Consider the following 26,806-nt stretch of genomic DNA (forward strand, 5'->3'; position numbering starts at 1 on the left):
TTTTTTTTTTTTTTTTTTTTTTCTTAATTTTGGGTTTAAATGAATGCAATAAAGTACTACCGCTCTTTTACATTTGGTGGTGCATCAAATCTTAAACTCAATGATGCTTTAAATGAAACTTACTTGGTTTTTAGGTTGGCAAATGGAGAGTCTGCTTTCCATGGTGAAAGCTAGATTTCATAAATAAAAATACAACACACCTTCACATGCTGCAAAGATATGGTTTGTGGATCCTGCAAAAGTGACTTTCATACAGGCAGAAAAACACTGTTCTCTGCCTTTTTATTATTTCAAATGTTAAGTATATTGGCTGCCTCAAGCCAGCATGTGGATGTTCCAGTAAATTGTATCTGCAATACCCAGAGTTTTATTAGAACTTCTAGAAATATGACAGAGCAGAGATGAGTCTTACCCTTTCCATTTAGCAGAAATAAGGTGCCACTTTTATTGCTTTTAACTGCATCTCCTGCTTTAATTGGGACGTTTGGGGGCATTTGGGTGGCTAAATAACCATCAGTCCCAGATTCTTAAAAGAAATCTGTTTTCCTTTTTCCTGTAACATGTTAGGTTAAAAATTAGGACTTAGGGTTATTTTGGGGCTAACTATATTTTGTTGTACTCAGACATGCTGATCTGACTTCAAATAACAAAAACTGGTGTCTCAGTATTCACTTTGCTCCTCACTGACTTTGTTTCCTGCCTTTTTCTTTATCAAATATTAAAAGTAACCATCAAAACTAGATTAATGTGTAAGGGCTGCAGTATTGTTTTCCCAAACAATGGTATCTGTAAAAGCATATGTTCAGAAAATCAACAAACATCTAGGATCTTAAATTTTATACAAACTTTTCACTCAGTAAATGTGGATCATCCATCGCCATGCTTGACTTTCACCATGATGATCACAGTCCAGGTGGTTAGACTTCCTGAATGAAGCCTTAAACCGTAAGAGAAAGTGCTAATTTCCTGAACCTGAAGTAGTTTTTTTTTCTCTTTACAGCTTTAAATAGCTGAACACCAGTTTGAGCAGCAGTGGAAGTACTCAGTGACAGGATTAAATGACAATATAAAAATACTCCATTGAATCAGTAGAAGCACTGAAACTTCTTGACCTTTGTTTTCGAAAATACCAAGACATTTAAGGTTTTTAAACAACTTTATAGCATAGCGTAGCATAAAATGCTTAACTCGAGTAAAAACAAGTACATTAAATCTATGTTTAAATAAAGTACTGCCTTAGTTTAGGACTTTAGTCCAGAGTCACACGTCTGTTACTGTTACTCATAAAAGTTTCTTGGAGACGAACATACTTCTGTTTTTTTTTTATTGTCAGCAAAGCTCAGCAGCAAGGATGGACCATATGAATGCAGATAGGGAACATGTTTTCCTAAAAGCAGATTTTATAATACTGAAGAATTATTACTGGGTCATGTGTGCAGTAAAAAGTTAAAATAACATAAAGCAGCTACAAAATTCCTCATAAAAAAATCAAATACTACACAGTCTGCAAGAACCAAAGAAAATGAATTAAAAACCACTAATAACATTTTTTTTCTTCCTTTTTTAAAAACAAGAACTTAAAATACAAACTTAAGCTCAAATACAGAAACACAAAACAAATTAATATCTGGATTAACCTGCTAACTGGGACTGAGAATCAGTCTTTTTACTTCACAAGGTAATTTTTGGGACTTGAACCCTGACTGTTCATGTCACACCCACTAAACCAGGTGGTCTTCCCTGCACCACATAGTCTGAGCTTTTAAAATAAGTTTAGATCTTTTTTTTTTTTTACCTCCCAGTAAACTAACAGCCTCAAAAAATACCATTATCTCAGTCAGTACAAAATGAGTCAAAGTTAATAAACTAATCTTATTAGTTTTCTTAATAAAAGTCAGTCATTAAGGCAGTGTTAACTTGAAAGGAACACAGCTTTGGCTCCTACCCAGAGACACTTACTGAATAAAAACTAGCTGGGCATATTTGAGCAGATATCAGTTATCAGGTCACAGCTTTAGTACGAGCAGAAGGAGGGGAGCTGGATCACCATTAACAAAACATGCTGCTTCTTTCTCAGATCATATCACTGAGTAGAAAAAAAAGCTAAATTCTGAACCAACATCTGTTACAAAGTTGTAACGCGAGGAAACTGGAAGATGTTTCCGGAGTAAAGTAAACAGCACGATGTTGCAACAGACTCTAAACAGCCAATCTGAAGCAGCCACTAAACCTAAGTACGTAACATGAAGTCATTCAACGTTATGAAACTCAGAACAAAGTTAAGTTGATAGGGCTGAGAAGCCCCTATTGTAGTGGCAGCTAGGCAGTTGGACATCACATAATAGGCCAAAGTAAATACTGGATTATTATTGGCTAATATCCACACATGACCTTCATGGTTAACCATGGTTTCAGCGTCTGCTGGATCTTGGTCCTTTTACTGTCCGTTTTGCTGCAGCCTCTCAAGCCTCTGCAGCAGAGCATTCCCAAATGCTTCTCTGTAACCCGGACTGAGCGTGTCCAGAAGTGAGTAAACCGTCTCATGATACTGGGTGCCCAAATCCTCATCAACCTGATCGAAAGCATAGCCCACCACCTGTTTAAGAAGAAATTAGTTATTGATCATCAGAGTATTTTAAAAAATATGTTTAGACTCAGAATATCAAAAAGCACTGCCCCTCTTCATGAACCTCCTACCCTGAGTCCAGCCTCCGTCAGTTCCAGACAATAACGATTCCCCTCTCTTGTCCCCACGTTTATGTAGGCCACATCTGATGCACTGCTGAGACTTTGCGACACATGCATCTCAGCCACGGCAAAGAGAACATCATTGACCACTGCTTCTGCTTCCAATCTCATGTCCTTAACGTCACCAAGTTCAGCACAGTCTTCATCAAAAGTAGAAGTAATGGACTCCTCAGGCTGGCAGTCTATCTCCATCCCCTGTAACACAAGACAACAACAACATTTTATGACACGGCTCCAATTTATAATTCACATTCTTGAATGTTGAAGATGCTGTTAAATGTCAACAGGGTTGTGATGCAGTTGTAGTCCTGACATGATATTTTGACAGTGTGTGACATGGACCTGAAATGGAAAAGAAACAAAGGCATCTGAATCATTTGTCAGTTCTTTTTTGTTTAATGCAAAGTAGACTACTTTTACTATATGGCAATCTGTTTGACCTTGTGACTACAGGTTGTGGGAACTAAATACAATGCTGGACCCATTTAAATTTCTCTAAACTAAACACACAAGTTGCTTCAAAAACAACATTGCATAGGTAACGCATATAAAAAGTTCTTTTTTAGTTATCATTGGGGAAAACTTTAAGAAACTCTCCCTTCAAATGGGTTTGTTTAATAACTGCTGGGTTATTTTGTCATTTTTTCCATTCCAAAAAACAGGTCAGGTCAGGTTTATTTATACAGATTTTTTTCCAAGTAAGACCTCAGATCCTGTAAAAAACAGGAAGCCATTGCAGAGATGTCAAAACTGCTGTACGTTTTGTACCAGTTAGCAGACAAGCAGCTGCATTCTGGACCAGCTGAAGATGATGGACAGAGGATTGATCCGAGCAAAAGTACATGGAGTTGCAGTCCAATCTGCAAGTGATGAACAGATGGATTACAAGACATTAGCTGGAAAGAATGGCTTTACCTTTGCTAGCTGTCTCAGGTGAAAAAGTCAGATTGGACTAATGCATTCACCTGCATACATAGTTTAAAGGACCCATCAAGGTACACACTGAGGTTTTTTACATTTGCCTTACAGCAAGAACAACTAGAAGTTTAAGTAGAAATGACATATTATACATGTTATACACAATTCTGCTCAGAAGAAGCTGACTAATCACTAGTGAACCTTGTATTTTGTCACAAAATGGAAAAATGAATAGTTAATGATATTTATTGATTTGATGATTTTGTAATAGTGTGTGGCACAGCTCTCAAAACAAAGACATCTGACTGATTTGTCACTTCTTTTTTTTAAAAATGCAAAGTAAACTATTGTTCACCATTGAGCAATCTGTATGATCTTGTGACTAAAGGTTAAACCCGTTGATGTGGCCATTTTTCAACCAAAAAAACTTAGTGACTGAAAGCACTGAAAGCATGGATGCATCATAAACAAATTCCTTACACATGCAAAATAAGTCTATTGTCCATTGTTTTTCTTGCTACAAGGAAGCAAAAAAAGTTTAAGCATTTCCCCCTCCTGCTGCTTCCCTTGCACTGGTAAAAAAAAACTACATGCCAACCCCGGTACATGCTGGTCCCATACTCATCGTCATATCCACAGATTTAGTTCTTACAAATGGCTCACATAACTACGCAAAAACCAAAGAAACTTAAATAACAAAAAATATTTTCTCAAAACAAAGTTCAAAATAATCTTAACTGATTTATCAAATAAAGTTAAATTATTACTGACGAAACATAAATGGGGGCCTCGGCTAAACAGTGACCTTTCTGTGTGGAGTTTGCATGTTCTTCCCATGTATGCATGGGTTCTCTCCAGGCACTCCGGCTTCTTCCCACCATCCAAAAATATGCATGTTAGGTTAATTGGTTAAATTCTCCCTAGGAGTGAGCGTGAGTGGTTGTTTTGCTGGACGAACTAATTAGAGTGTTGGACCCATTTAAACTGGCCTGAACTAAATACGTTTATTGTACCAAAGACAACATTACACAGGTGGTTGACCCATTGTCAGTTTCTTTTTAAATTGTTGACTGGACGCCACATGAACAGGTAACAAACATCAAATGTTCCTCCTAATTATCAGTGGGGACACTTTTAGAAACACTTCCTTCAACAAGGTTTGTTTAAAAACTCTGTCTGGTTAACTTTGCATTTCCCCCACGCCTAAGAACAGCTACAAATGAAAACAGAACTTTTCCCATATTATTTAGGTGCACTTAATCACCAATGAAACCTAGAAGTATGCTGAGAAAATGTACTTGAACTTGCTGAACAAGTTGAGACTCGTGATGCTCACTTTACGTCAGGTTGCAATTCACTGCATTTTTCTGTATGAGTCAGCTGTCTCACATCTGGCTTTGTCATCATTCCTGTTACTGGCAAGAAGCCCATGAAGGCAATGATACTCAACAACCTCGACTAAACTCAACCCACCCACATCAAAACACAATGAATCAGCTGTTATGTGAGAGATGGCTTTTTTTGTTTGTTTGTTTTAAACAAAGGTTTCTTTTGTTTTTAAGACAACACAAAAACAATTGTTTTGCACCTTCTTTTGGGTTTTGGATGGTGATAAAAAAATAAATAAATAAAGAAAAACTTAAGATCTTTTGCTAAATTTTTTGTGTAACTTTTTTATTGCTAAGGTTTTCATAACTGCACTGTAATCATTTACACATGACAAGGATTAAATTCATACATTATATTCTCTCCACAATACAATGATGTGTTTTGTGAGCAAGTACATGTTTGTGCATTTATATATATATATATATATATATATATATATATATATATATATATATATATATATATATATATATTTTTTTTTTATTTTTTTTTTTTTTTTTTATTTATTTACATTAATTCTGGAACATTTACTTTAAGAATTACATTTGTGTAAAGGTATATGATACTAAAATATTAGTTTGATGTACTCTTCATTTAGCAAAGTATTAAGAAATTGTGTTTAAACATAAAAACGCCCAAAAAAAAAGAAAAAACAAAACAAAACAGCGACATCTTGAGGATTAATAAAAATGCCCAAAATGATGTGAACATTCCTTCGCAAATAGACACTGAATCAGTTTCATATAAATATTGTAATTTCTTTAAATAACTTGATTATATATCATTATAAACTCTAGCTGAATTAGCAATGGCTGTTGCTATATTCAAAAGTAAACTAAAAACGACAAAAAAAACTGGATTTCTCAGAACGTATTTCGGCCACTCTGTGTACGTTTCACACGCAAATGTACATATTTTAAAACCAAGAATCAGGGGTTTGATGTGACCATGCATCGAAAATCCAGTCAGACTCAAGTGTGTTCATTTTTCTCACCTTGTTGCTAGTTGTGTTCTTCCGGCTTGTAGAAGCTTCCAGCCCACTCCGAGCTGCTATGCGTGGACAAGCTCCTATCAAACCAGCGTCAGTTCACGTTATATAAATTACATTTATGGACGGTAAAACTATTTTAACATCAAGTAATCTCACACTATTTCACTATATTAGGTTATCTGTATCCTAACAACTATTTAAAATGTATCTAGATGGAATAGCCTAGAGTGTCACAGGCACTACATTTCCGCCACGTTAGTGACATCATCAACTCATCCCACCCCCGAGTGCGTAGGATTATGCTGCATTCAATGTCAACTACAATGATATAAATAACAAAAACAATATAAGTAAAAGATAGGAGAACAAAAAAGAAAAGTTCGCAATAAGTCTGACTTCATATTTAGTATGAGTATATGTTTACCTTATTTCATAGAATTGAAATATACATATCGAGAAATATGACATTTTGCATTTTTGTTTCTACTTCCGAGGTATCACGAATGTAGCGTCAATTGGTGCGGAGTCATGAAAGTGTTTGTAAACAACTCACTCAGAAGGTAATTTAAGAGCTGTCTTAATATATTTTATTCTGCTTCCTAATTGTTTGGTGTCAGCAATTTGCTCTGGTGTGCGTGTGTGTAATTTTCCTATTAATGTACATTTGACGCAAAATAGCTTATAACTTATTATTTATAAGTTAAGGCTATTAGGTTAGCTCACTAGCTAACTAGCAAGTTGACGTTAGCCGGCTATGCTAATGTTGCTTCACTGTGCCGACACGAGTGGTTCATATGCTAGCTAAGCTACCTTATGGTAGCCGGCTAGCTAGCTAAATGACATGTCTTTGTTTAGCCCACTCTCAAGGCACATCTGTCGGCGGTCTATGACATCTGTATCTAAGATGTAATAGCCAATGGTTGCCACAAGTTATTAGGTTTGTTGCATGCTAAGAGTTATCTTGCTAGCACAATGTATACGTTTTACAGTTGCTGTAGAAAAGGGGCAAACGTCAGCCTAGCTTTACATAGGCGTAACGTTTGAAGTTTGCGTTGCATTTTATTACAGCCCCTTAAGATTAATTTATTCATGTCTTTATCCTGAACTACTGGTTGTTTACTGGTGTCTGGTTAATATTTTGTGTCAAATCACAAGTTGTGGTATCAAATTACAAAGGGGGCACTTCATGTGTGTCTTCTTTTGTAGGCGCAGCAAACTGGAGTCGGATCAATTCCTACACACATCTCTGAGTATCAACACATCCTCCAGAGTGTCCCTAACCTTGGGATATGAAGGATGTTTGACCTCACAGTTTTTCACTATCTTCAAGTTAACAGGATGACACTGCTGTAATATCTGTGACTGATTTTTTCGGATTAGCTAGAACATTGCACTTGTAGAGCCTCAAGACCCCTTTCATTACCTGTTAGCTGTTCACCTCCTAAGTAAAGATGCCTTGGCCATTTTCGGAGTCCATTAAGAAACGGGCCTGCAGATATCTCCTTCACCGGTACCTAGGCAACTTTCTTCAGGAAAAGCTGAGCTTGGAGCAGCTCAGTCTTGACCTTTATCAGGGCACTGGGTCCCTTGCACAAGTTCCACTGGATAAATGGGTATGTGTAATGTTACCCTGATACCAGAAAAGACAGGAGATCCATTTATGTTATTCAAACTAATGAAATAAGAAATAGGTCGGCACAACATATATTTTTTCAGCACTAAAACTGAAATGCATATGCAAAATTTTTACAGCTTGGGTTGTGCAATGTAATTCAAAGCAAGTTATTAAGTCATGGTGCCACTTTTTTATGCTTGATACAAAATGTGATGATTCTCATTTTTCATGACTAATCTTCATGAAAAGTCTATCTTATAAAATGTTGGCTCTTCCAAATGAAGGATTCTTAGATACACAAATGTTTCTTTTAATTATAAAACACAGAGTTTTGCTAATTAGTGACACTGAGGCAGTGTCTACAACAGGGGAATTAACGAAGAGCACGGAGGATGATAACAATATTGAAATACAGCAATGACAGTTTTTTTTTCTGTTTTTAAAGACCTTTTTTTCTTGTTCTTCAGTCACTCAATGAGCTTCTGGAGACAGCAGATGCCCCTTTTGAGGTAATTACAGGATTCATCCAGACCATTTCTCTGACTGTCCCATGGGCTGCACTGTTGCAGGAGAACTGTGCCCTGGAGGTCAAGGGTTTGGAGTTGGTCCTCAGGCCAAGGCCAAGAGTTGGTAAGGAGTTGATACCCTTATGCCCTTGTAATGCCATATGCAAAATAAAGTTTAAGATGTATAAAAAGGAATTGAATAAACAGGTTGTCATTTTGTCATACATGTAAAAGTTGACAGCTATCTTTTTTAAGGAAATATGCCACCACTGGTTTTTCTTCCAGCTTCTGGGACTGAGCCCATGTACTGGTCCAGTTTTATGACGAGCAGCATGCAACTTGCCAAAGAATGCCTCAGTCAGAAACTCACCGATGATATGGGAGAAAGCTTTCAGCCTTTTGAAGGATTAGAAAAGTTTGCAGAGACAATAGAGACAGGTATATTTCCATGCTGCTGTTTGCCAGTGCAAAGTAAGTTAAGCAGCCCAGTATTGTACAAATTGATTACTTTTGATTTCCTGTCTTACAGTTCTGAGAAGAGTCAAAGTGACATTTTTGGACACTGTTCTCAGAGTCGAACACATTCCAGAAAATTCTAAAACTGGAATCGCTCTTGAGATTCGAATCAGCAAGTGAGTAAAATATCCAGAGCAACAGAATCTTGTTAAAGCGTTCACCTATTAGTTTCCTTTTTTAAATCTTTTACTATTCATCAGGGGACACATGAAGTTAAAGAAAGGCAAAGTAATGTTAAGTGTTTCTTACACAATAAAGAAAAATATATTGAAGACATCCCTAATATGTATCGGACTTCTTTATTATTGTGCAGGTTTTTGTTTTGCTAATTGTTCTTTATTGTTGTGTTTAGGATTGTATACTGTGATGAAACAGGGGAAGAGAGTTCAAATGTAAATGTGCATCAGCCAACCACGTTTGCACATAAAAATGTGCATATGGAAGGTATCACTATATTCTGGGATGAGTTCTCAGAAATGTCTCGTGGTTGCAAATCTTCATCCACCCCGACGGTTGGTAGCATGTATCTTGACATAGCACAGCTGCATGTTCAGGCGTTTTTGAACATGGATTTTTTATTTAGCAGGAAACCGAGCCAAAGCTCTCCCCAAGCTGGAATCCAAAAATAATATGCGAGCCTCATCCACAGTTTACAGAGCCGGTATCCTCCACAACAACGTTTGAGCCTGTTCAAGTTGGGAGCCTCAGCGGCAAAATTGAGTTGTCCCTTACTCTGAAAAACAATCTGGCCCTGCCTGGAGCCAAGGTACACAAACAATTTATTGATTACTCCTTGGAAAGACAAATCCAGGATTTATTTCTTTTTCTTTTTTTCTTTTTTGAGGCACTGCTAACACTGGATTGCTTTTGTTGCTTCTCAGCTGGATGTCATTGGACATATTGATACTCTGGTTATTCTGCTGTCCCCACGGCAAGTTCATCTTTTGCTGGATTTGTTTGGAGCTTTCTCTGGTGGAGGTAAGCATCCCACTGTTTATAAATGATAGTAGGATTTTTGGCCCAGAAAGGTTAATGGTGGCATTTAGAACTGGAGTGAACAGAGCATTCCCTTTTCTTCACGTGAAGGCACACAGGAATGGACTAAGGATAGAAAAAGTCGTCCCATACAACAGGAGGATGAGTATCGGCTCCATATGGAACTGAACCGGTGTCTGAAGAAGGATGGTGCTGTACCAGGAGCAGACCCCGACCTTTTTGACAGCCAGACCACCAGAACTGTATCAAGTCGAGGTTGGAATTAACTATCCTTCTGTAACTTGTACATTGTCTCAGAAATCAGATTTTAATGGTGGCTGGTCCATACTAGACATTTTTATGACTGGTATGGAATTTCATACCAGTCATACTCAATTAGGATATTTTGTTTTAGTCCTAATTTGACTTTAGGTTTTTACTATACATTGTGACACATACCTCTTTCTGCATTGAGCACAAACCAGCTAGGAAAGAGTTTGCAAAGCTTTTCAGATTAGAAGAAGAAATACACCCATTATTGAACTTAAATATTCTAAATGTAAATCAACCTGACAATGAAATACGGCATTTAAACAATGATTTTAAAAAAGGACCAAAACAGAATATATGTTAATGTAAAGCTTGTCACAAGTCTTCTTAATCCTTTAAAAAAAGAGACTCTGACTTTATTTATACTTGTTTAATTCAAATTAATATAATACCTTTTTGCAGAACTCTGTACATAAGGAGGGAACACTGAAGGTTATGAAGGCCTGAGATCACAGGCTATGACTGTCTGTGTCATGTAAGAGGATAAATATGTTGGCAGCAGACTGAAGATGGATTTAAAAATTAAGTTGTAAATGTAGAACTTTGTTGATAATTATTACCAATTAACCAGGGAGTATATATGAGGGCTGAATGAAGGGTTTACATCCTGTTATAAAACTTTATTGCTCCATGATAGACAGCAGTTAACGTGAAGAGAGCTGGCAGAGGCATTCATATAAACAATCTAGAACGGGCAAGAAGGTGACTGCAACAAGTCTTTTCCTGGCATTTAATGAAGAACAAGCTATGTTCCATAAGAATAAAACCCAATTTCAGTTCAGCTTCTTTAAGAGATGTTCAGTGTAGAACTTAAAGCAAAGTTTTTCATCAGTTAAGATACCTAGATATTTATAAGCCCAGGAAACTTCATATGGGTGCCCTGTGTGGTTGTAATGGAGGGGAGGATGGCAGGCTCCTTTATGCTAGAGAACAACATAGACTTTGTTTTGTCAGCATTCTGTACCAATTTCAGATTAAACAAGTGAGACTGAATTGTGCCAAAGGCAGATTGGAGGTGACAATTCTAGCTGCACAGCAATAAATAAACTTTATTTTATTGTTTTTGTTGTAGATGATGTGTTCTTCTCCATGGCCGATATGGACATGTCTCACAGCTTGTCTTCCCTCCCTCCTCTGGGTGAACCGCCCACTGTCGACTTGGACTTGTCACTCAACAGTAACTACTCTGCCTCCCCAGGAGAGTCTCCATCAGGAAATGCAGCTGTAAGACTTAATCTTGAAACGCTCAACAAAGCTGCCACCATAAAATGTCTTCTCATGTGTATACTGATAAAAGTGGGGTTATTCTCTGTGTGTTCCTAGGCTCTATGGGATGACTATATGGATGTACCACGGCAAAAAGAAAAGCATACTAGTGAAACTCCTGTCCAGTCACGTGATACGCAGCTCACTCAGAAACTAATGAGACAAACTTGTAAGTGGTTCAATAAATTGATAAACACACTCATGCAAAATGCACAAATATCAGTCCCTTCATGGCCATTTGTAGAAGGGGAAGATTAGGTAGATTCTTTTATATGATGGAAATTAATTAGAAGCCAGGGAAACCAGCAGTCTTTCTTTCTCCAGTAAAGGTTTATTTTCTGCTGCCCATGTGTTTTACATGGTTATTATTTGACTTGAGTTCTCTTTCAGCCCATCCACCCAAAACTCATGGGGATGAGTCAAGACCAGAACTGGTGTTGAGGTTGTCACTGAGCAGCTTTGCTGTGTCAGTCCTCCACATTGACCCACTACCACCGCCTCATGCTGCTCCCAGCCCTCTTGGCCCAATGGCTGGACACTTCTTTGGCATGGTGGGACCAGGCCAGCTTTCCCCAGATGCTTTCCTTCAGTCTCGGACCGTGTTCAACCAGGCTTGTCCCCATGATCACCTCAGGTGAACTTCCATTTTCCTTTAGTTCCTTTTTTCAGGGATTTTGTATTCTGTAGACCATAACTGTGATTTGAATGTGTAAACATCTGTATGATCTCTGCAGATTTGTTGGTCAGGGTCTGAAGATAAAGTATGAGCACTGTCAGGGATCCAACCTGCGGACTTTCAGCACTGACATCTCCCTTAACCAGATGGAGTTTTTGGAGTGTCTGTTTCCTTCTGAAGCCCTCATCGGTGGCTCCCAGAGAGGAATCCAGTACACTGAGGTTAGATTTGCATGCCTGAGCTTAGCACGACGCATTTTTCACCATACTAGGTTTTGGTTGTTTAAACACTGCATACATATATATAAAGATATATAAAGACATATAAAGATACAGCTGGCTTGACTTAAAGAGTGTTCAACCCTAGTTTCTCTGTCGCACCTCAGCTCCTGACATTTGAAACCACAGCCAGTGCTGATACACCGCTAACCACCTGCCTTCACCTGCTTTACAAACAGGCTGAGCGCAGAGGCCCTCAGGTATCCACCTTATAAAACCACAACTCTAACATCTACCACTCTTGCGTCTTGCTTACATGCTTGTCTGCCATTGAAACTCTTATCCCCTTCCCTTTCTTTTCAGGGTGGCCAGGTGCGTCTTAGTACCATTCCAAGGAAAGCTGAGATCCAGGTGGAACTTGGTCCTGTACACTCTGAGCTGGATATCAGCATTGTAGACCGTCTCAACTCACTGCTACAACCTCAAAAACTAGTTACCACGGAGATGATGGCCTCCCACATGTATACATCGTACAATAAACATGTCAGCTTGGTAAGAGTATCACACAAACAAGGAAATGATCATTTTTGTATATCAGATTCAGGGTCATGTTAAACTGAGGCAGCTAAGCACTTCAACAGCACTTGAATGTCTATCATAATTCATTTTTAATTTAGCTTAACAGTTAGCTAGAAAGAGCACATTTAAAGGGGATGTTTATGAAACTTATATAAAACTAAATATTTTTGTATTTTAAATTTTACAGCATAAAGCTTTTACTGAGGTTTTCCTTGATGACAACCATACACCCTCCAACTGCCACGTATCACTGACGGTTAACGCCCCAGTGCTGGGCATTGCGGTGCGTTTCCCCATCCCTGATCTGCGTGCAGATCAGGAGAGAGGCCCCTGGTTCAAGAAGTCCTTGCAGAAAGAAATACTTCATCTGGAGATGGAGGACCTGGAAGTGAAAACAGAGTTCATGGGTGGCAGCTCTCCTGATCAAACCAAAATGGAGCTCACATTCAGAGAACTTACTGGTATGTCTGTTTTTAAATAACTTTCAACTGTAGAGCTCCTCTGAAATGTCTTTTATTTCTCTACTTTTGTTCAGGGAAGTTCCAAGAGGAACCAGATCAACCAGCTGCCCGTTTTCTCAGAGTATCCCACACCATGGAGGGAGACATGACGTCATCTGAAAGTGTAAAATTTGACTGGCCGAGGTAAGTTAATGCAATCAGTCAATCTCAAAGTGGTCTGTCCAGCAGTACCGTGCTGTGAAATTTAACTTCTTTGAGCAGAATCGTGCTGAAGATGAACCCCACTGCTGTCCACTCAATCCTCGAGCGTGTGACGGCTGAAGATGACGAAGGGGCCGAGGACCATTCCCTTGAGGAAGAAGAGGAGGAAGGGGCTGCTCATTCATTAAAGGACGTGTGTGACTTTGGGAAACCAGAACCATCGCCCTTTTCTTCTCGTAGAGTAATGTATGAGAACGAAGAGGTGAGTGATAGATTGAGGGCCACATCTGTCATAAATGTTAGATTGCTGCCAACTATTGTTACTTATCACAGGTTAGTTAGTTATGAATATTATTTCCTAGTGGTGAATGACAGGTCTACTCAGCTGGCAATGGACTCATTCATAAGAAAACTCATTCTAATTCTCACTGCTTGTCAAGGTTATAGTCTGCAATGCATTTCTACACATCCATAAACTTGAGCTGTAATTAAGGGACAACAGCTAAAGTTTCCTGTTACAAACTGAGAGTGTCAGTTCACTTGCAAGTGAACCCTGGTGCAGTGCACTTACAGTGTGAAAGCAAACAGACCATTTAGTGAACGAAACAGAGAAAGTGATGTAGAATAAGCAATATACCAGACAGTCAGATGCCTACTGCTCATACTGGTCAGATTCTTGTGAAAACTACATTAGATTGAGCACTAAAGTGAAAACAGAAACTCCCAAGACTGCATAAAGTGGGTATCGCTCCATTGTTTACTTGTGGAGACTGAGTCGTTTTTGGTCCTGACTAATCAGTGATCCGGGTTTTATTCTTCCTCTTGCTTTACTCTTCTTAATCAGCGTTTGTTATGAGGATAACACCCCTGGTGGGCAGTTGCTGTAGCTGTATGATGTCTAGGCGGTTTGGTCTGCTTGAGTGAAGTGCAGTATGAAAGCAAACCAGTGTGAAATTCCCCGCCCAATCGAACCAAGTCCCCTGGACTATTCTGATGTGAATACTCCCTTAGATGTTTTACCTTCACTACATAAAAAATATTTTGGGAGCTGGCCACAATGTGAAAACTTGAAGCTTTAGTTAGTGGTTGAATTTATTTATTTATTTTAAGGTAAGTCTCGTCTTATATTCCCATTCTTTCTTGTGTTTTATTTGTACACATTTCCTCTGAAATTTGTTCAAATGAATGATATACGTTGCCATTTTCATCATGGTGCAAGTGTAAGGCAGGTGCACTTTGTCCAGGTAGAAAGATTTGCATCCAAAGCGAGACTATTCTCTGGTTAATATATCATCATCTATGACTACTGGCACTTTATGCAAATAGTCTTGTTTATCTAACCTACTGACAAAACAAGTGGTGACAGGGTCATGTGGATTTATTTATTTGTGTTTGTTTTGTCCAATTCCAGATGATCATTCCTGGTGATGTTGCTGAGATGACAGAGTTCCAGGAAAAAACAATGAACAACTCCCGTTTTGTCCTTGAGCTGTGTTTCCCCAATGTACAGTTATCACTCCCCAGCAAGCCTTTCTATGAGAAACTACACAACAGGTACATCATTTGTATTTTGGAAAATGATGGAGCTAAGGCTTGGGGAGAATAAATTCTTTCTAAAATGATGTAATTGCGTTTGTTATATACAAACAAATTATTTACCTCTTAGTCAAAAATTGTTGACAGCAGCTAACATATTTTGTGAAGTCAGTGTTCTGTTAAAATGGTTGTGGATGCTATTCTGTTTTCACATTCACAAAAGACACCAGATTCTTATTATATATAAATGTTTTATAAATAAAATGCATTTTCTATGTATTTTAGGATAAACAATGACTTGCTGCTGTGGGAGCCCACTGCTCCATCCCCTGTGGAGACTGTAGAGAGCATGCCTTATGGAGTTGGACTTTCTGTTGCCAGTCAATTGATCAACACTTACTCCAAGGACAGCTTCAGCCAGTTCCGCTCTACTGGTCCTGAAGGTGAAACAGCAAAACCAGTTACAGATAAATTAACAGGCTAAGTCTTTATGCTAATAGAAATATGTTGCATTCTTCCTGCAGAGGAGACCAGTGGTTCTGATGAAGAGACTATGCACTACTACTCTCCTGCCTCTGAACTGGGCTTCAGATCTCGAAAGAAGAAAAAGCCCAAAGCCCATAGCAAGACCTCCCAGAGCCTTTTCTCTGTCATCCTTACTGTCAATCATGGTCTTGCGACTCTACAGACCAAGGCTAAAGTAAAACAATTTATTTTTTCCTTATTAAATGCAAGGTTTTATTTACCTAATGCTTGTAGCCACTAATATGGACTGTTGGACTTTTCATTTCTTTTTTAGAAGGAAGACAAAACTGAGCTGAAAAACAAACATGGCGAGTTCTGGATGGAGGTGAAAAATGCCGTTTTGTTCAGTGTAACACAATACGAAGGCTATAAAGATCAACACTACATCTGCTTTCATACCAGTAGCGTTTGCATGTACCATCAAGGTAAACCTTCTATATTAACTATAATATTGTGATATCACTGTGATTTAACTTGTATGTCATAATAAGCTTGTAATGTGTTTTTTATTTAACCAGGTCTTGTAGATGGAGGCCTTTTTGTCTCAGATATCAAGTTGCCGTGCAGGACACATCCCCACTGGCTGGAACCAACCATCTACCAATCAGAGACCTCTCCAGAAAGATCCTCAACACCCTCTGAGGGAATCGGTGTGGAGGCGCGCAGCATGGTGTCTGTCGCTGTCAAAATCTCATCACAGAACACAGAACGCAACATTAAGGTCAAATAGTCTGAACAGTAATAGATGGTGTGTGTGTGTTACAGACATGTGTTTTTTTCTCATGAGATCATAGGTTCAGAAAACCTGCTGCTCTAAAGTTTTTACATCTCAGTTATGTTTTAATTCTTCAGTATGTAAAACTGACTAGTGTTTGACAGGAAAAAATGTTTCTGTTGAACTTTATCTTGTAAATTTACAGAGCAATCTTGTCGATTTTCCTTCTGAATGTCTACTTAAACTTTACAACTAAAGCCTAGCAGATACACATTTCCTCTATTTCCTCTGTTGTCCAGTTAAATGATCTCTACATCTGCTATTCAGCCTAAAACTAGATCTTTACATGTGTAAACAGAATTATTGTATTAGTAATTCTAAAAATAATAGGCAAGTAAAGCACTTTTTTTAGGTTGGCTAAGATGAGCCATTATTTTAAGTTGATTATAAAATATTTTGTGAAATGCTGCTTGTGCAGGAGCTTGTGTTTGTACAAACATTGTGTAATACCACCTCATTTACAAATTCTTTAATTAGCAGCTCATTGTGTTGATGTGTGAACTTTCTGCAGGAGTTTCTGGTTGCTGTTGGCGTCAGAGGAGCAACACTGCAGCACAGAGTGGTCCCTCCCAGCTTGGGCTGGTATGATCAGGTAAAAGAAAACCTGTCCTGTCGCTTACTCCCCGCAAAGTTTATGCTTTTATCGCCTTCTTATGCCATGTTTCGACAGCATTTGAAAGAAAAACAAAACTGTACTATAAGTCATTTCCAATCTTATTTCCAACAGATCGTTGACTTTCTAAATATTTCTGATGAACCTGTGTTGGGTTATGCCCCTCCTACATCTGTCACTACCCTACATTTACACCTGTGGAGCTGCTCATTAGACTATAGGTAAAGTGGAAATCAGAGCATCTGGTAAATAATGAGTTATCTGTTACGTGTGTGTATATTTAATGACTTGTTTGTCTTTTGACAGACCACTTCACATGCCACTCAGATCACTGGTGGTTGTAGAAACATTTAGCATCTCCAGCAGTGTCTCCTTAGATAATTCTTCATCAACACTAAGGTATTTAAAAAAAAAAACAAATGGGGATTTTTTAGTCACACTAAATTGCATGGTTTTATCTTGTATTAAAGATTTTAAGGAAATATTTTTCCGCTGTAATTGTTTACAGGATTATTTTGGATGAAGCTGCTCTCTTCCTCTCTGACAAGAGTAATGCTGTGTCTGTTAATCTTGTGCGTGGTAAGTTGACAGTTATGACAATATTGTGTTTGACTGATTGAAATGCAGCTTTTACTAATGTTGAGTTCATTTCACAGACTATGTTCAAGTGATGGACATGGGAACACTGGAGCTAAGGATTACAGCTGTCAAACCTGGACCAGATGGTAAACTGGTAAGTTACTGATCTTCATCTGAAATAACCAATCTGTTTCTATATATATATATATATATATGTATGTAAAAATTTAAAGACGTTTTCCTTGTCTTATTGGTGGCAGTCGGAGCCGAGATTTGAGCTGCGCTGCTCCAGTGACGTAATTCACATTAGAACGTGTTCAGACTCCTGCGCTGCGCTTATGAACCTTATCCAGTATGTAGCCAGCTACGGAGACTTAATTCCCCCTGCAGAACCAGAGGCCAAGCACAGCAGCACCACACAAAGAAGCAAGGTCAGCAGTGACTGACGGTTCAGTGTTCAATTTCAAAACTGGTCCTACATACTTAATCTAGATGAGTTGTTTGTTTTTTGTTTTATTTTATTTTATTTTTTACAGACAGAGGTTTCTAGCAGACCAGTATCTCAGACTCCACTGCTGGCTGAGACTGAACAGCAGATGCTGCAGGATCTGATGAGTGAAGCTATGGAGGAGACTGATGGGCAGCAAGCACCAGGGCCACAACAGAATGGTACAGTTGCTCAGTTTTAGTCCCCATAAAGGCAAATATTACACTATACATCTCCTACACACCATTATCTGTCCCAGCGGTGCCAACAAAGTTTCATTTCCTGTACAGTCTGGGTCCAAATGATGAGCAGACTCCTGTAGAGTCTGCTCATCATTTAAATGGCATATCAGCTGATGCATTTGTTCGGCTGTTGCAGTATAAATAGCAGCATAAGCAAACACAAGCGGCTCGTGTTGATGCCAAAAATCAGTTCAGTCTCTAATGGAATGAACACAGTACGTAAGTCTGCTGAATACATTGCATTCCAATCTGTATATTAAACAGCAGATAGTATGCTTACAAATTTTTCTTTGTGGCACATTTTTGAGTTATTAATGACACAGTGAACTACGATTGTTTGGCAGGTGATTGTTTTTTATTTTTTAGGTGAAAGCTTGTCCCACCAACAAATGTTTTTTGCACCTTCAAAGAGAAATACTGCTCCCTCCTTGCCATCACTTCTGACAGCTTATGTAGTGACAAGAGGAGGAGCAGGCATAGTTGATTGCTAGGCTAACATTGCAGGGCTAATGGAACTTTCTAACCAGCGCAATGGATGTCTTCCCCTGCTTCTGATTATAAAGGAAAAACTAAATATACAGAAGCAGTCATGGAAACTTTTAGAATAAAATGTTTGCTCCATTGGTGTTATATGTGTATCTAAGAGTGTTTGCATGTATGTTCTCATATATTCAGGTGCCCATGAGGAGCACATTCATGACCATGACCCGCCTCGGTCAGATCTGTTCCTGTTTCCTGATGAAAGTGGGAATTTTAATCAAGATTCAAGTCCTACCTATCCCATGCTCCCCTCCCCTCTTATTACACCTGCTCCGAGCCTGCCCCAAGAAACAGATGACTTTTGCATTTTGGACACTCCTGGTTCCAGAGAAGAGGTTGGAAAAAAAATTATCTGTACAATTAAGGGTACCCAATCCTGTAAGTGGCTGTTTTTGGAAACCTGTGGTGCCTCACTGTCGAACGAATGTGTTTCAGGATCGCGATCAGGGGCCTGTGGTAAAGCTGCTTACCTCGTATCCAGTGGAAATTAAAGATGAACACTTTAGTCAGCCTCTGGAAGGGAGTGATTCCAGCCGTGGAGCCATGAACTTCCCCATCCCAGAGGTTCGCTACCTCATTAAGGAGATCTCTGTCATCTGGCATCTTTATGGGGGAAAAGATTTTGGGAGTGCTCCTTGCACAGCCTCTCCTGCTAGAAGCCGAGGGTGAGCCCTAAATGTTTTTAAATTTGTTAGAAGAGAGACTTTTTTTTTTTTTTTTTTTTTTTTTTACATTTTTTGGCATTTTCTGCATCTTGCAGATCTACTCCTCATAGCTCCCCATCTCAAACACCAGTCAGACAAGCGAGGACTTTGGGGAGGGCAGGAGGTGGAAGAGGAAGAAACCCCGATGTCCTAATGGAGATCCAGCTCAGCAAGGTTTTGCTTCCTAGAATAAATAGTCATCACATTATATCACTGAATACATATAATTTAAAAAAAAGTGATTTTCAGAGCATTTAGCTCTTTGTAATTACTTCTTTAGGTGAGATTTCAGCATGAGGTGTACCCACAGCCCTCTGTGGCATCTCGGTCAGCAGTGGACCAGCCAGTGTCCCGACAGGTGTTTGTTGTGCAGGACTTGGAAATTCGAGACAGACTGGCTACCTCACAGATGAACAAATTCCTCTACTTGTACTCTAGCAAGGAAATGCCTCGAAAAGCCCATTCTAACATGGTGAGGAAGGCAACATAGTCAAAATCCTGTTATAAAGTATTCGCCAGTTGTAACTTAATGAGTCCTTTTATGCTTAGTTGACCATAAAGGCACTGCATACAAGTCCAGAGTCAGGCCAGGCTCCCCCAGAGTGTTGCTTACGTGTCTCCCTGATGCCTCTTCGTCTCAATATTGATCAGGTAATAGAGGCCGGTATAAATAATTGCCACAATGTTAAAGATACAGAGACCTCTGATCAAGCTCACTAATAAATTTTAAAGTGACATATTTGGTCTTTGTTTTTCCGAAGGATGCATTATTCTTCTTAAAGGACTTCTTTAGTAGTCTTGCTACTGAAGTAGAGTTTTTCTCACCACCTGTTCAAGAAGGTAAGACTGATTATTCATAGATTTGTCTAGAATTGTATATATTATTTTTATTTCATGTTTTATTTTGTTTTTTTTCCAGCAGTCTGTGTCACCACAAAAAAAGCATCTGCCCCAGAGATCTCCTGCAGTTTCTCTAAGCATGTTGCTAGCAGCCAGGATGCAGCACCAATCATCTCAGTCCCTACTCAGAGGCAAATGAGCCACAATGGCTTCTCTGCATCCAACAGAGAAGAAGTTCACGACGGCGAAATCTCTGCCTCACCCTTCTCAGACCAGCCGATTTTCTTTAGGTCAGTGGGAAATACTGCTAATAAATCCTCCAAATTACCACCCACATTACCTAAATTACTTGGTTGTTTGAAATCATATTTTTTCTTCCTATCAGGGAGTTCAGATTTACCTCTGAGGTTCCCATTCGACTGGATTATCATGGCAAACATGTATTGATGGACCAGGTATGTGATCTAAGAGAGAAATGTACTATTATGTATGCTTTTTTCTGAATAATCGTATGAGTACTGTTTTTTTTTTTTCAGGGAACATTTGCTGGGATCATCTTTGGGTTGACGCAACTGAATTGTTCAGAGCTGAAACTGAGGCAGTTGTGTTACAGACAGGGGTATGCTCATTTTTTAATGTCTTATGGGGCCGTTCAGTACATTTTTCTAACACCGATGCATTATTCTGTGTATTGCTATCAAGTGCGGATGTGTTTATTGACAGAATAATTGTTTTTCACAGGAAAGTAACATTTGTCTATGTTTTAGATTACTTGGTGTGGATAAGCTGTTTTCTTATGCAATAAATGAATGGCTAAATGACATAAAGACAAACCAGCTTCAAGGACTACTGAGTGGTGTGGCACCTATTCACACACTGGTGAAACTGGGTAAGTCTAGCATTGGATTTTAACCCATACATATAATTTCACTGTTCCATTTTTACCATATAGACATGAATAGCAACTTACACTCGACTTTAAGATTTTTATTATTTATAATTACTGTTATTAATTTTTTATAAGTGCAACCATACAGTAACTAGTTGTTTAAAAGAGTTGTACCTTTATTTTTGGCAGAATATGTAGATTTAGTCTTAATTCATCACTTTGAGGCTGGGTCATTTATGAATCCATTGATAGTCTCACATTGACAATATAATTATCATCTACAATCATCTCTCAGATTCTGTATATCCACATCTTAAAAATAAATACTCCTTTCAGTTCATGGACTCAAGGACTTGGTTTGGCTCCCTATTGAGCAGTACAGGAAGGATGGTCGGATAGTGCGTGGATTTCAGCGGGGCACCGCCTCTTTTGGAACTTCTACTGCTATGGCTGCTCTGGAGCTCACAAACAGGATGGTTCGGACCATCCAGGTAAACCGGTCCCCCATTGTTTAAAATAAGCCTGTATTCATTGTGTACTCCTTCATAGGACACCCAGCAAGTAAATTATTCTTGTCTTTCTCTGAAGGCAGCAGCTGAGACAGCCTATGACATGGTGTCTCCAGTTCCTGATGAGCGAGATACAAAGAGGGTGAAACGTTACTCCCATTATGGGCTGGCTCATCAGCCTGTTGACCTGAGAGAAGGTGTAGCCAAAGCTTACACTGTAGTGAAAGAGGTAAACAAACCTGAACCTCAGCTGACCAGTGTTTGTTTTTTTTAACTCATTTATGCTATTGAGAAAAAAAACCCCACTATATTTAAAAAGGAATCTATAATGTTTCCACCTGCAGGGTATCACAGACACTGCGCTGACCATCTATGACACGGCCACACGGGAACACGAGCAGCGTGGCATGACGGGTGCAGTTGGCGGAGTTCTCCGCCAGCTGCCACCAGCAGTAGTCAAGCCACTCATTATGGCTACCGAAGCCACCTCCAATGTCTTGGGTGGAATGAGGAACCAGATTCACCCTGATGCACGTCAGGAGGAGACTCAAAAATGGAGGCAGGGCGAGGAGTAATTGTCATTGCCATACGGTAGCTGAAACCACAACTGTGGAGATGCCACAGCTTATAAATGTTTTTTTTGTTTGTTTGTTTGTTTGTTTTTTTGAAGAGGAAGAAATGTGGACCACCAGTTCTGGTGTAAATAGAATTGTGTTCATCTCGTGCCAGTTTGAGCAACTGTGATTTAGCTTACCATTTCCCTCACAGTGCCTTTGTGGTCATCAGCATTGTCCATTGTTTGCTTTATCAAAGGGATTTTTGAAAAATGACTTGTGAGCAACAAATCCTCTTCATATGGGTTCTGTCAAATGTAGAAACATTAATGACAGGTTTCCTCCTTAGCTTCATTTTCAAAAAGCTGTTTACAAATGGTGTTATATTCTACTATCCTGATTGGTGTCAACAAACACTAATATTAGAGGTGTAATTATACTTAATTTATTACACGTACTGTATGTTGGCCTTGTTATTTACTGTAAATATTCCTAATATGTAACATTTCATGCAAATATAAAAACAATCCTAGAAACTGAATGTGTTAAAGTTGTATAAAGGTCTTTAGTCTTTTAAGTGACTTGAAGGGTTACCTGCCAGAGCAAATGAAAAATGGGAAGACTATCCAAATGTGTTAAGTTGTAGTTTTATTTTAAGCTGAGATAAGTGTGTTGTGTAATTTTCATAAAAGCTGCTCTGTTGAAAAGCTGCTTTTTTGAATTTTGATAACAGTTAACGTGTCGAATTGCTTTGGTCTGCTGCTCCTATTTTCAAATTGTTGACAAACTTATTCATACAGTTAAGATCTTCAAGTAAAGTCTTAATACTCTGCTCGATTGATTTTTTTTTCCTCCAAATGTCTCACTATTGATGTTTGTTGTGCTAAGTTTTATCGCAGAGATTTTATTTGCTTACTTGTCTATGTGGGAAAAAATTATTTCTTGTACATACGTGTACAGTTGATTCATGAATTTGTATTAATACATGAAAAAGGGAAATAAACAGTTACATTCACAACTGACTATGGACATATTACTGGTCATGTTCATGTTATTTAACCCAAGGCTTGGTTTTATGTCATTTTATTTTTTTAAAGCAGCAGTTAGCATTAATTTCTTTGCGTAGCCAAGTAAACCGGAAGTTAGTATTGCCATAGCAACAAGGCCCAGCACATTTTGCTAACAGTTGGTGAACTTTGTCGATGGTTTCTCTTACATAACACACTATCGGTTTTTGATGGACGTAGTCGCTGGTCTGAGTAGTTTATCTTTTGAGAGTGAACTGACAGAGGACGAGAAGAAGCTACTTTACCTCCGTGCACGCTCGGCTGGACTGACATTTTGTGGGTGCGCGCACGCAGCTTTTGTGTGTCAGCTGCTCCACTCTCTGAGGTATTTTTCCTTGGCTCATTTACATTTTGCGTGCCATTTATTAAAATCATTAGATTGACTTTGAGCACATTTTTTAAATCCCTGCAACTGTCTACATTTTCAGATGTAGCATCAAAAGTTACACTGGTGTTACACAATCAGTGGCATCCGCAGGAAATGGTGACCTCGGTGTGGGGATACTTGGTATGGGTCGCCTGGGAAAACAGCTGCTCCTCGGCCTCCTTGAAAAAACCAGCATCAAACCATCATATATAAAGATATCTACTAGAAATCCAGGTTCAGTAGGTACACTGAAGTCAAAGTAAATTGTTTATACAGCTTAAGTAATTTTATTAAGTATTAATTATTATTATTAATCTTTAGTGAAACAGGTGCTAAATTCATAAAGACATGTGAGATAATTGTGAAGTTCATTGGCCAATAACCCTGAAGAAACATTGCTACATTGCTATAACTAGTGATATGGCTCACAGCATGTTTTTCTAGCTATTAATGAAGTCTAAGTATTTAATTAAAACCATATATATATATATATATATATATATATATATATATATATATATATATATATATATATATTATTCTCCAAACATCCTGTAAACCTTTGTCAACCTAGTAACCTTTCAGGTACTGACTGCTGTAATGCCCACTCTCTTGTAGACCCTTCAAAGGAACTGAGCTGCAAACCCTCTTTAGCAACCACAATTACACTGCTCTTTTCCATTTTCTATTGCCTCCTTATGCAGGTACAGCCCTTTTTAACCCACAAGCACAGTCTTGTGCTGAAGCTAGCAGCTAATGCCAACTTTTTCCCAGCCCTGATTAAAACAGTAGTCTTCACCCATAGACAGAATCACTTTCAGTGACTAATCCCACAGAAGATGCACTCTTGGTCATGGACCAAGCTTTAATGTTCTTAGCACAATGCTTCTGAGTAGACACTACAGATATGCTCAGTGGTTACCATCTTAAAGCAAATAGACAGAAGGTTAATCATGCCTTTTCCAAAAGGAGGACACGCTTTGTAGAACATCATTGATAAAGAAGGTTAAGAATTTTGTTTGTTGGGACTCAGTTTTTTGACTAATGCATATGCCTCATTGATCAATAATCTCTTGTCCTCCTTCTGTAGGCCTAATCTTGATTCTTTGCTTGTCTAAGGTGAATTTGTGCAGTCTCTGGAAAGTTAATTCCACTTCTGTCGCAAGTTGCTGGTCTTCTGGTTTGAACCTTAAATGGATCTAGATCATCAGTTTTTCAAAACACAAAAAGGCTGCTTCCTGGTACAGATGTTGCCAAAGTTAGGTCATCCATAAATTCCCAAATGTTCAGCTATTAGATAACATAGTTGGTTTGGAGCCATTTAGGTTCATGATTCTCTTCTTCACTTTATATCCCTCTGAAGATGAGTAAAGAATCTCAGACTGAAGTTGTTACTGCAGTTAAATGTAATGTGTGAGTTAATGTACATATATTATACAGCCTTAATGTGTCACTTCAGAGGGACAGATAAATGTACACTTTTTTATCCAAACATGAAGAGGAGTTTCTAAAACTGAGCTCAGTTTAGACAGCAGATATTCTGTCTGTCTGACTGGTTGAGACTGTAACATGTACGAGTTAATGATTAAGCATATGTTGATTTAACTAAACTCACCTCAAGCCTACTTCCTTGTATTCTGACCAAGTTAAGATCCTGTCGGATTATGTGTTTCAGAGAAAAGTCTCCCTGCAGAAGTTGAGTGTTTCTTCAACAATCGCAGACTGGCAGCATGGGCAGATGTTATGTTCCTGTGCTGTTTGCCCTCTCACCTCCCCAAAATATGCAGGGACCTCCGCTCTCATCTGTCAAAGCGCTGCCTGGTATACAGCTTCACCTCTGCTGTACCTGTCACCAGGTACTAACATGCTCATACAAAAACACATCTGATACTTTAATTCTAAGTCAACAAATCCCTCAATTTTAGATTTCTGTTTCAGATTAGCCCATCTTCTTGGACACGACTTTATCATAAAACCACAATATGAATTTGTCCCTTGTGACACTGAAGACTTGTGGCTGTCTTGTTGTCATCTGACAAAAGCACTGACAGATCCATTTCTAATAGAGGCATCATGTCCTCTTACTATCAAAGGTAGGTTGTGTTTTATCTACTTTTTCAATGGTTGTTCTCTGATTTGTCACATTTTGTAATATGCAAAAGCAAGCCTTCAGTATTTTTCACTTTACCTTCATTTCAACATAAACATTAATGAACTTGTTTTTTTCTGTAACTATTGATGCCGATTATTTGTGTAGGTGGGATTACTCTCAGTCTGAACTGGGTGTGTGCCGTGTTGTACAGCCTGATGAATGTCTGCACCTCTGCCAGTCTGGGATCCACTGAGACCATCTCTTTGATTAACAACATCTTTAAAGAGAAAGGTGTGAACAATGTGCAGTTACATGCACACAGTTTCATCAGTTCATCTGTTCCTCTTTCAGATGAGTAAGTAGTTCAAGAATGCAGTGTTGATTGTATGAGTTGCTACAGAGACTAAATGTTACAATTTTTTTAAGAAAAGCAGGTGTACTAATTCAAATATCTTTTTTTCTATACAAAGGTTTTTTCCCTGGATTTCACTCATTGATGCCCAAACAAAAGACACACCACTGCTACACTTTCTATCAAGCAGCAAATCTATGCAGCAGTGCATCTCTGCATTATACAAATCACACCTGGAGAGACCACTCAAATAATTCTGTAACAATATAATGTAGTGTCCATAATTATCTTACACATGTAGCTATAACTGATGTTATACCTTAGTATAATTATATTTTCAGATTTAAAATTTTAAAAGTTTGATTAATATGTTAAAATAATACTTTCATAATGCAGGAAAGTCACAATGCCATTCTGTAATATGAAGTCATTCTGTAAATTGATACAAAAGTAAAATAAATGACAATGTCATGAACTTTTTTTTATTTATTTAAAACTGAAATGAATTATGGACTTTTCTTAATAAGCATTCTTTGTAAGACAAGAGAAAAGTCCTCCATGTGGTTACTGGGTTAAAACAAAAACTTGGAAATTAAATAGAAAGAGAATAAACAGTCATGAGTGTAAATATGTAACATGAAAAAATATTTGTAGTTACTAAAACTTAGTCTCTGTAGTGTTTTTTAAGGTGCAGTATTTTTAAATATTCCAAAATTATTTATATATTATATTTATTATATTTATAT

General features: G+C 38.3%; 3 protein-coding genes across 12 annotated transcripts; 2 read left to right on the forward strand and 1 right to left on the reverse strand.

The window, feature by feature from the left end:
* Nucleotides 1-1,307: 1,307 nt before the first annotated feature.
* LOC121631726 (gsk3b interacting protein) lies at nucleotides 1,308-7,493 on the reverse strand. Of its 4 annotated transcripts, XM_041972773.1 has the most exons (4): nucleotides 6,050-6,313; nucleotides 3,517-3,608; nucleotides 2,698-2,943; nucleotides 1,308-2,596 (listed from the first exon to the last, which is right to left on the reverse strand). In XM_041972773.1, exons 3-4 carry the CDS (start codon nucleotides 2,938-2,940, stop codon nucleotides 2,438-2,440), a joined length of 402 nt encoding a protein of 133 aa, XP_041828707.1. In that variant the 5' UTR covers nucleotides 2,941-2,943; nucleotides 3,517-3,608; nucleotides 6,050-6,313; the 3' UTR covers nucleotides 1,308-2,437. The 4 variants fall into 4 exon arrangements, with proteins under 4 accessions (XP_041828707.1, XP_041828709.1, XP_041828706.1 ...); XM_041972775.1 differs by lacking the exons at nucleotides 3,517-3,608; nucleotides 6,050-6,313 and adding an exon at nucleotides 7,470-7,493; XM_041972772.1 differs by lacking the exon at nucleotides 3,517-3,608.
* atg2b (autophagy related 2B) lies at nucleotides 6,508-23,197 on the forward strand. Of its 4 annotated transcripts, none has more exons than XM_041972759.1 (43): nucleotides 6,508-6,606; nucleotides 7,253-7,659; nucleotides 8,129-8,291; nucleotides 8,453-8,605; nucleotides 8,697-8,799; nucleotides 9,036-9,195; nucleotides 9,267-9,449; nucleotides 9,565-9,661; nucleotides 9,770-9,934; nucleotides 11,061-11,212; nucleotides 11,312-11,423; nucleotides 11,645-11,888; nucleotides 11,989-12,151; nucleotides 12,316-12,408; nucleotides 12,512-12,700; nucleotides 12,915-13,188; nucleotides 13,263-13,371; nucleotides 13,450-13,651; nucleotides 14,801-14,943; nucleotides 15,211-15,368; nucleotides 15,450-15,625; nucleotides 15,725-15,875; nucleotides 15,969-16,171; nucleotides 16,737-16,817; nucleotides 16,953-17,059; nucleotides 17,145-17,237; nucleotides 17,347-17,417; nucleotides 17,495-17,571; nucleotides 17,678-17,848; nucleotides 17,954-18,086; nucleotides 18,822-19,021; nucleotides 19,122-19,351; nucleotides 19,447-19,564; nucleotides 19,671-19,862; nucleotides 19,940-20,041; nucleotides 20,152-20,230; nucleotides 20,310-20,520; nucleotides 20,616-20,685; nucleotides 20,767-20,849; nucleotides 20,998-21,119; nucleotides 21,456-21,610; nucleotides 21,708-21,857; nucleotides 21,973-23,197. In XM_041972759.1, exons 2-43 carry the CDS (start codon nucleotides 7,498-7,500, stop codon nucleotides 22,201-22,203), a joined length of 6,231 nt encoding a protein of 2,076 aa, XP_041828693.1. In that variant the 5' UTR covers nucleotides 6,508-6,606; nucleotides 7,253-7,497; the 3' UTR covers nucleotides 22,204-23,197. The 4 variants fall into 4 exon arrangements, with proteins under 4 accessions (XP_041828693.1, XP_041828696.1, XP_041828695.1 ...); XM_041972762.1 differs by having other exon boundaries at nucleotides 20,313-20,520; XM_041972761.1 differs by having other exon boundaries at nucleotides 9,270-9,449.
* A 47-nt stretch (nucleotides 23,198-23,244) lies between these two features.
* noxred1 (NADP-dependent oxidoreductase domain containing 1) lies at nucleotides 23,245-26,751 on the forward strand. Of its 4 annotated transcripts, none has more exons than XM_041972765.1 (6): nucleotides 23,245-23,574; nucleotides 23,678-23,859; nucleotides 25,292-25,472; nucleotides 25,555-25,709; nucleotides 25,874-25,999; nucleotides 26,179-26,751. In XM_041972765.1, exons 1-6 carry the CDS (start codon nucleotides 23,420-23,422, stop codon nucleotides 26,328-26,330), a joined length of 951 nt encoding a protein of 316 aa, XP_041828699.1. In that variant the 5' UTR covers nucleotides 23,245-23,419; the 3' UTR covers nucleotides 26,331-26,751. The 4 variants fall into 4 exon arrangements, with proteins under 4 accessions (XP_041828699.1, XP_041828698.1, XP_041828700.1 ...); XM_041972764.1 differs by having other exon boundaries at nucleotides 23,678-23,850; nucleotides 25,874-26,063; XM_041972766.1 differs by having other exon boundaries at nucleotides 23,248-23,574; nucleotides 23,678-23,757; nucleotides 25,874-26,063.
* The last annotated feature ends 55 nt before the right edge of the window (nucleotides 26,752-26,806 follow it).

Source organism: Melanotaenia boesemani, chromosome 20 (genome assembly GCF_017639745.1).
Source record: "Melanotaenia boesemani isolate fMelBoe1 chromosome 20, fMelBoe1.pri, whole genome shotgun sequence".
Classification (NCBI taxonomy): Eukaryota; Metazoa; Chordata; class Actinopteri; order Atheriniformes; family Melanotaeniidae; genus Melanotaenia; species Melanotaenia boesemani.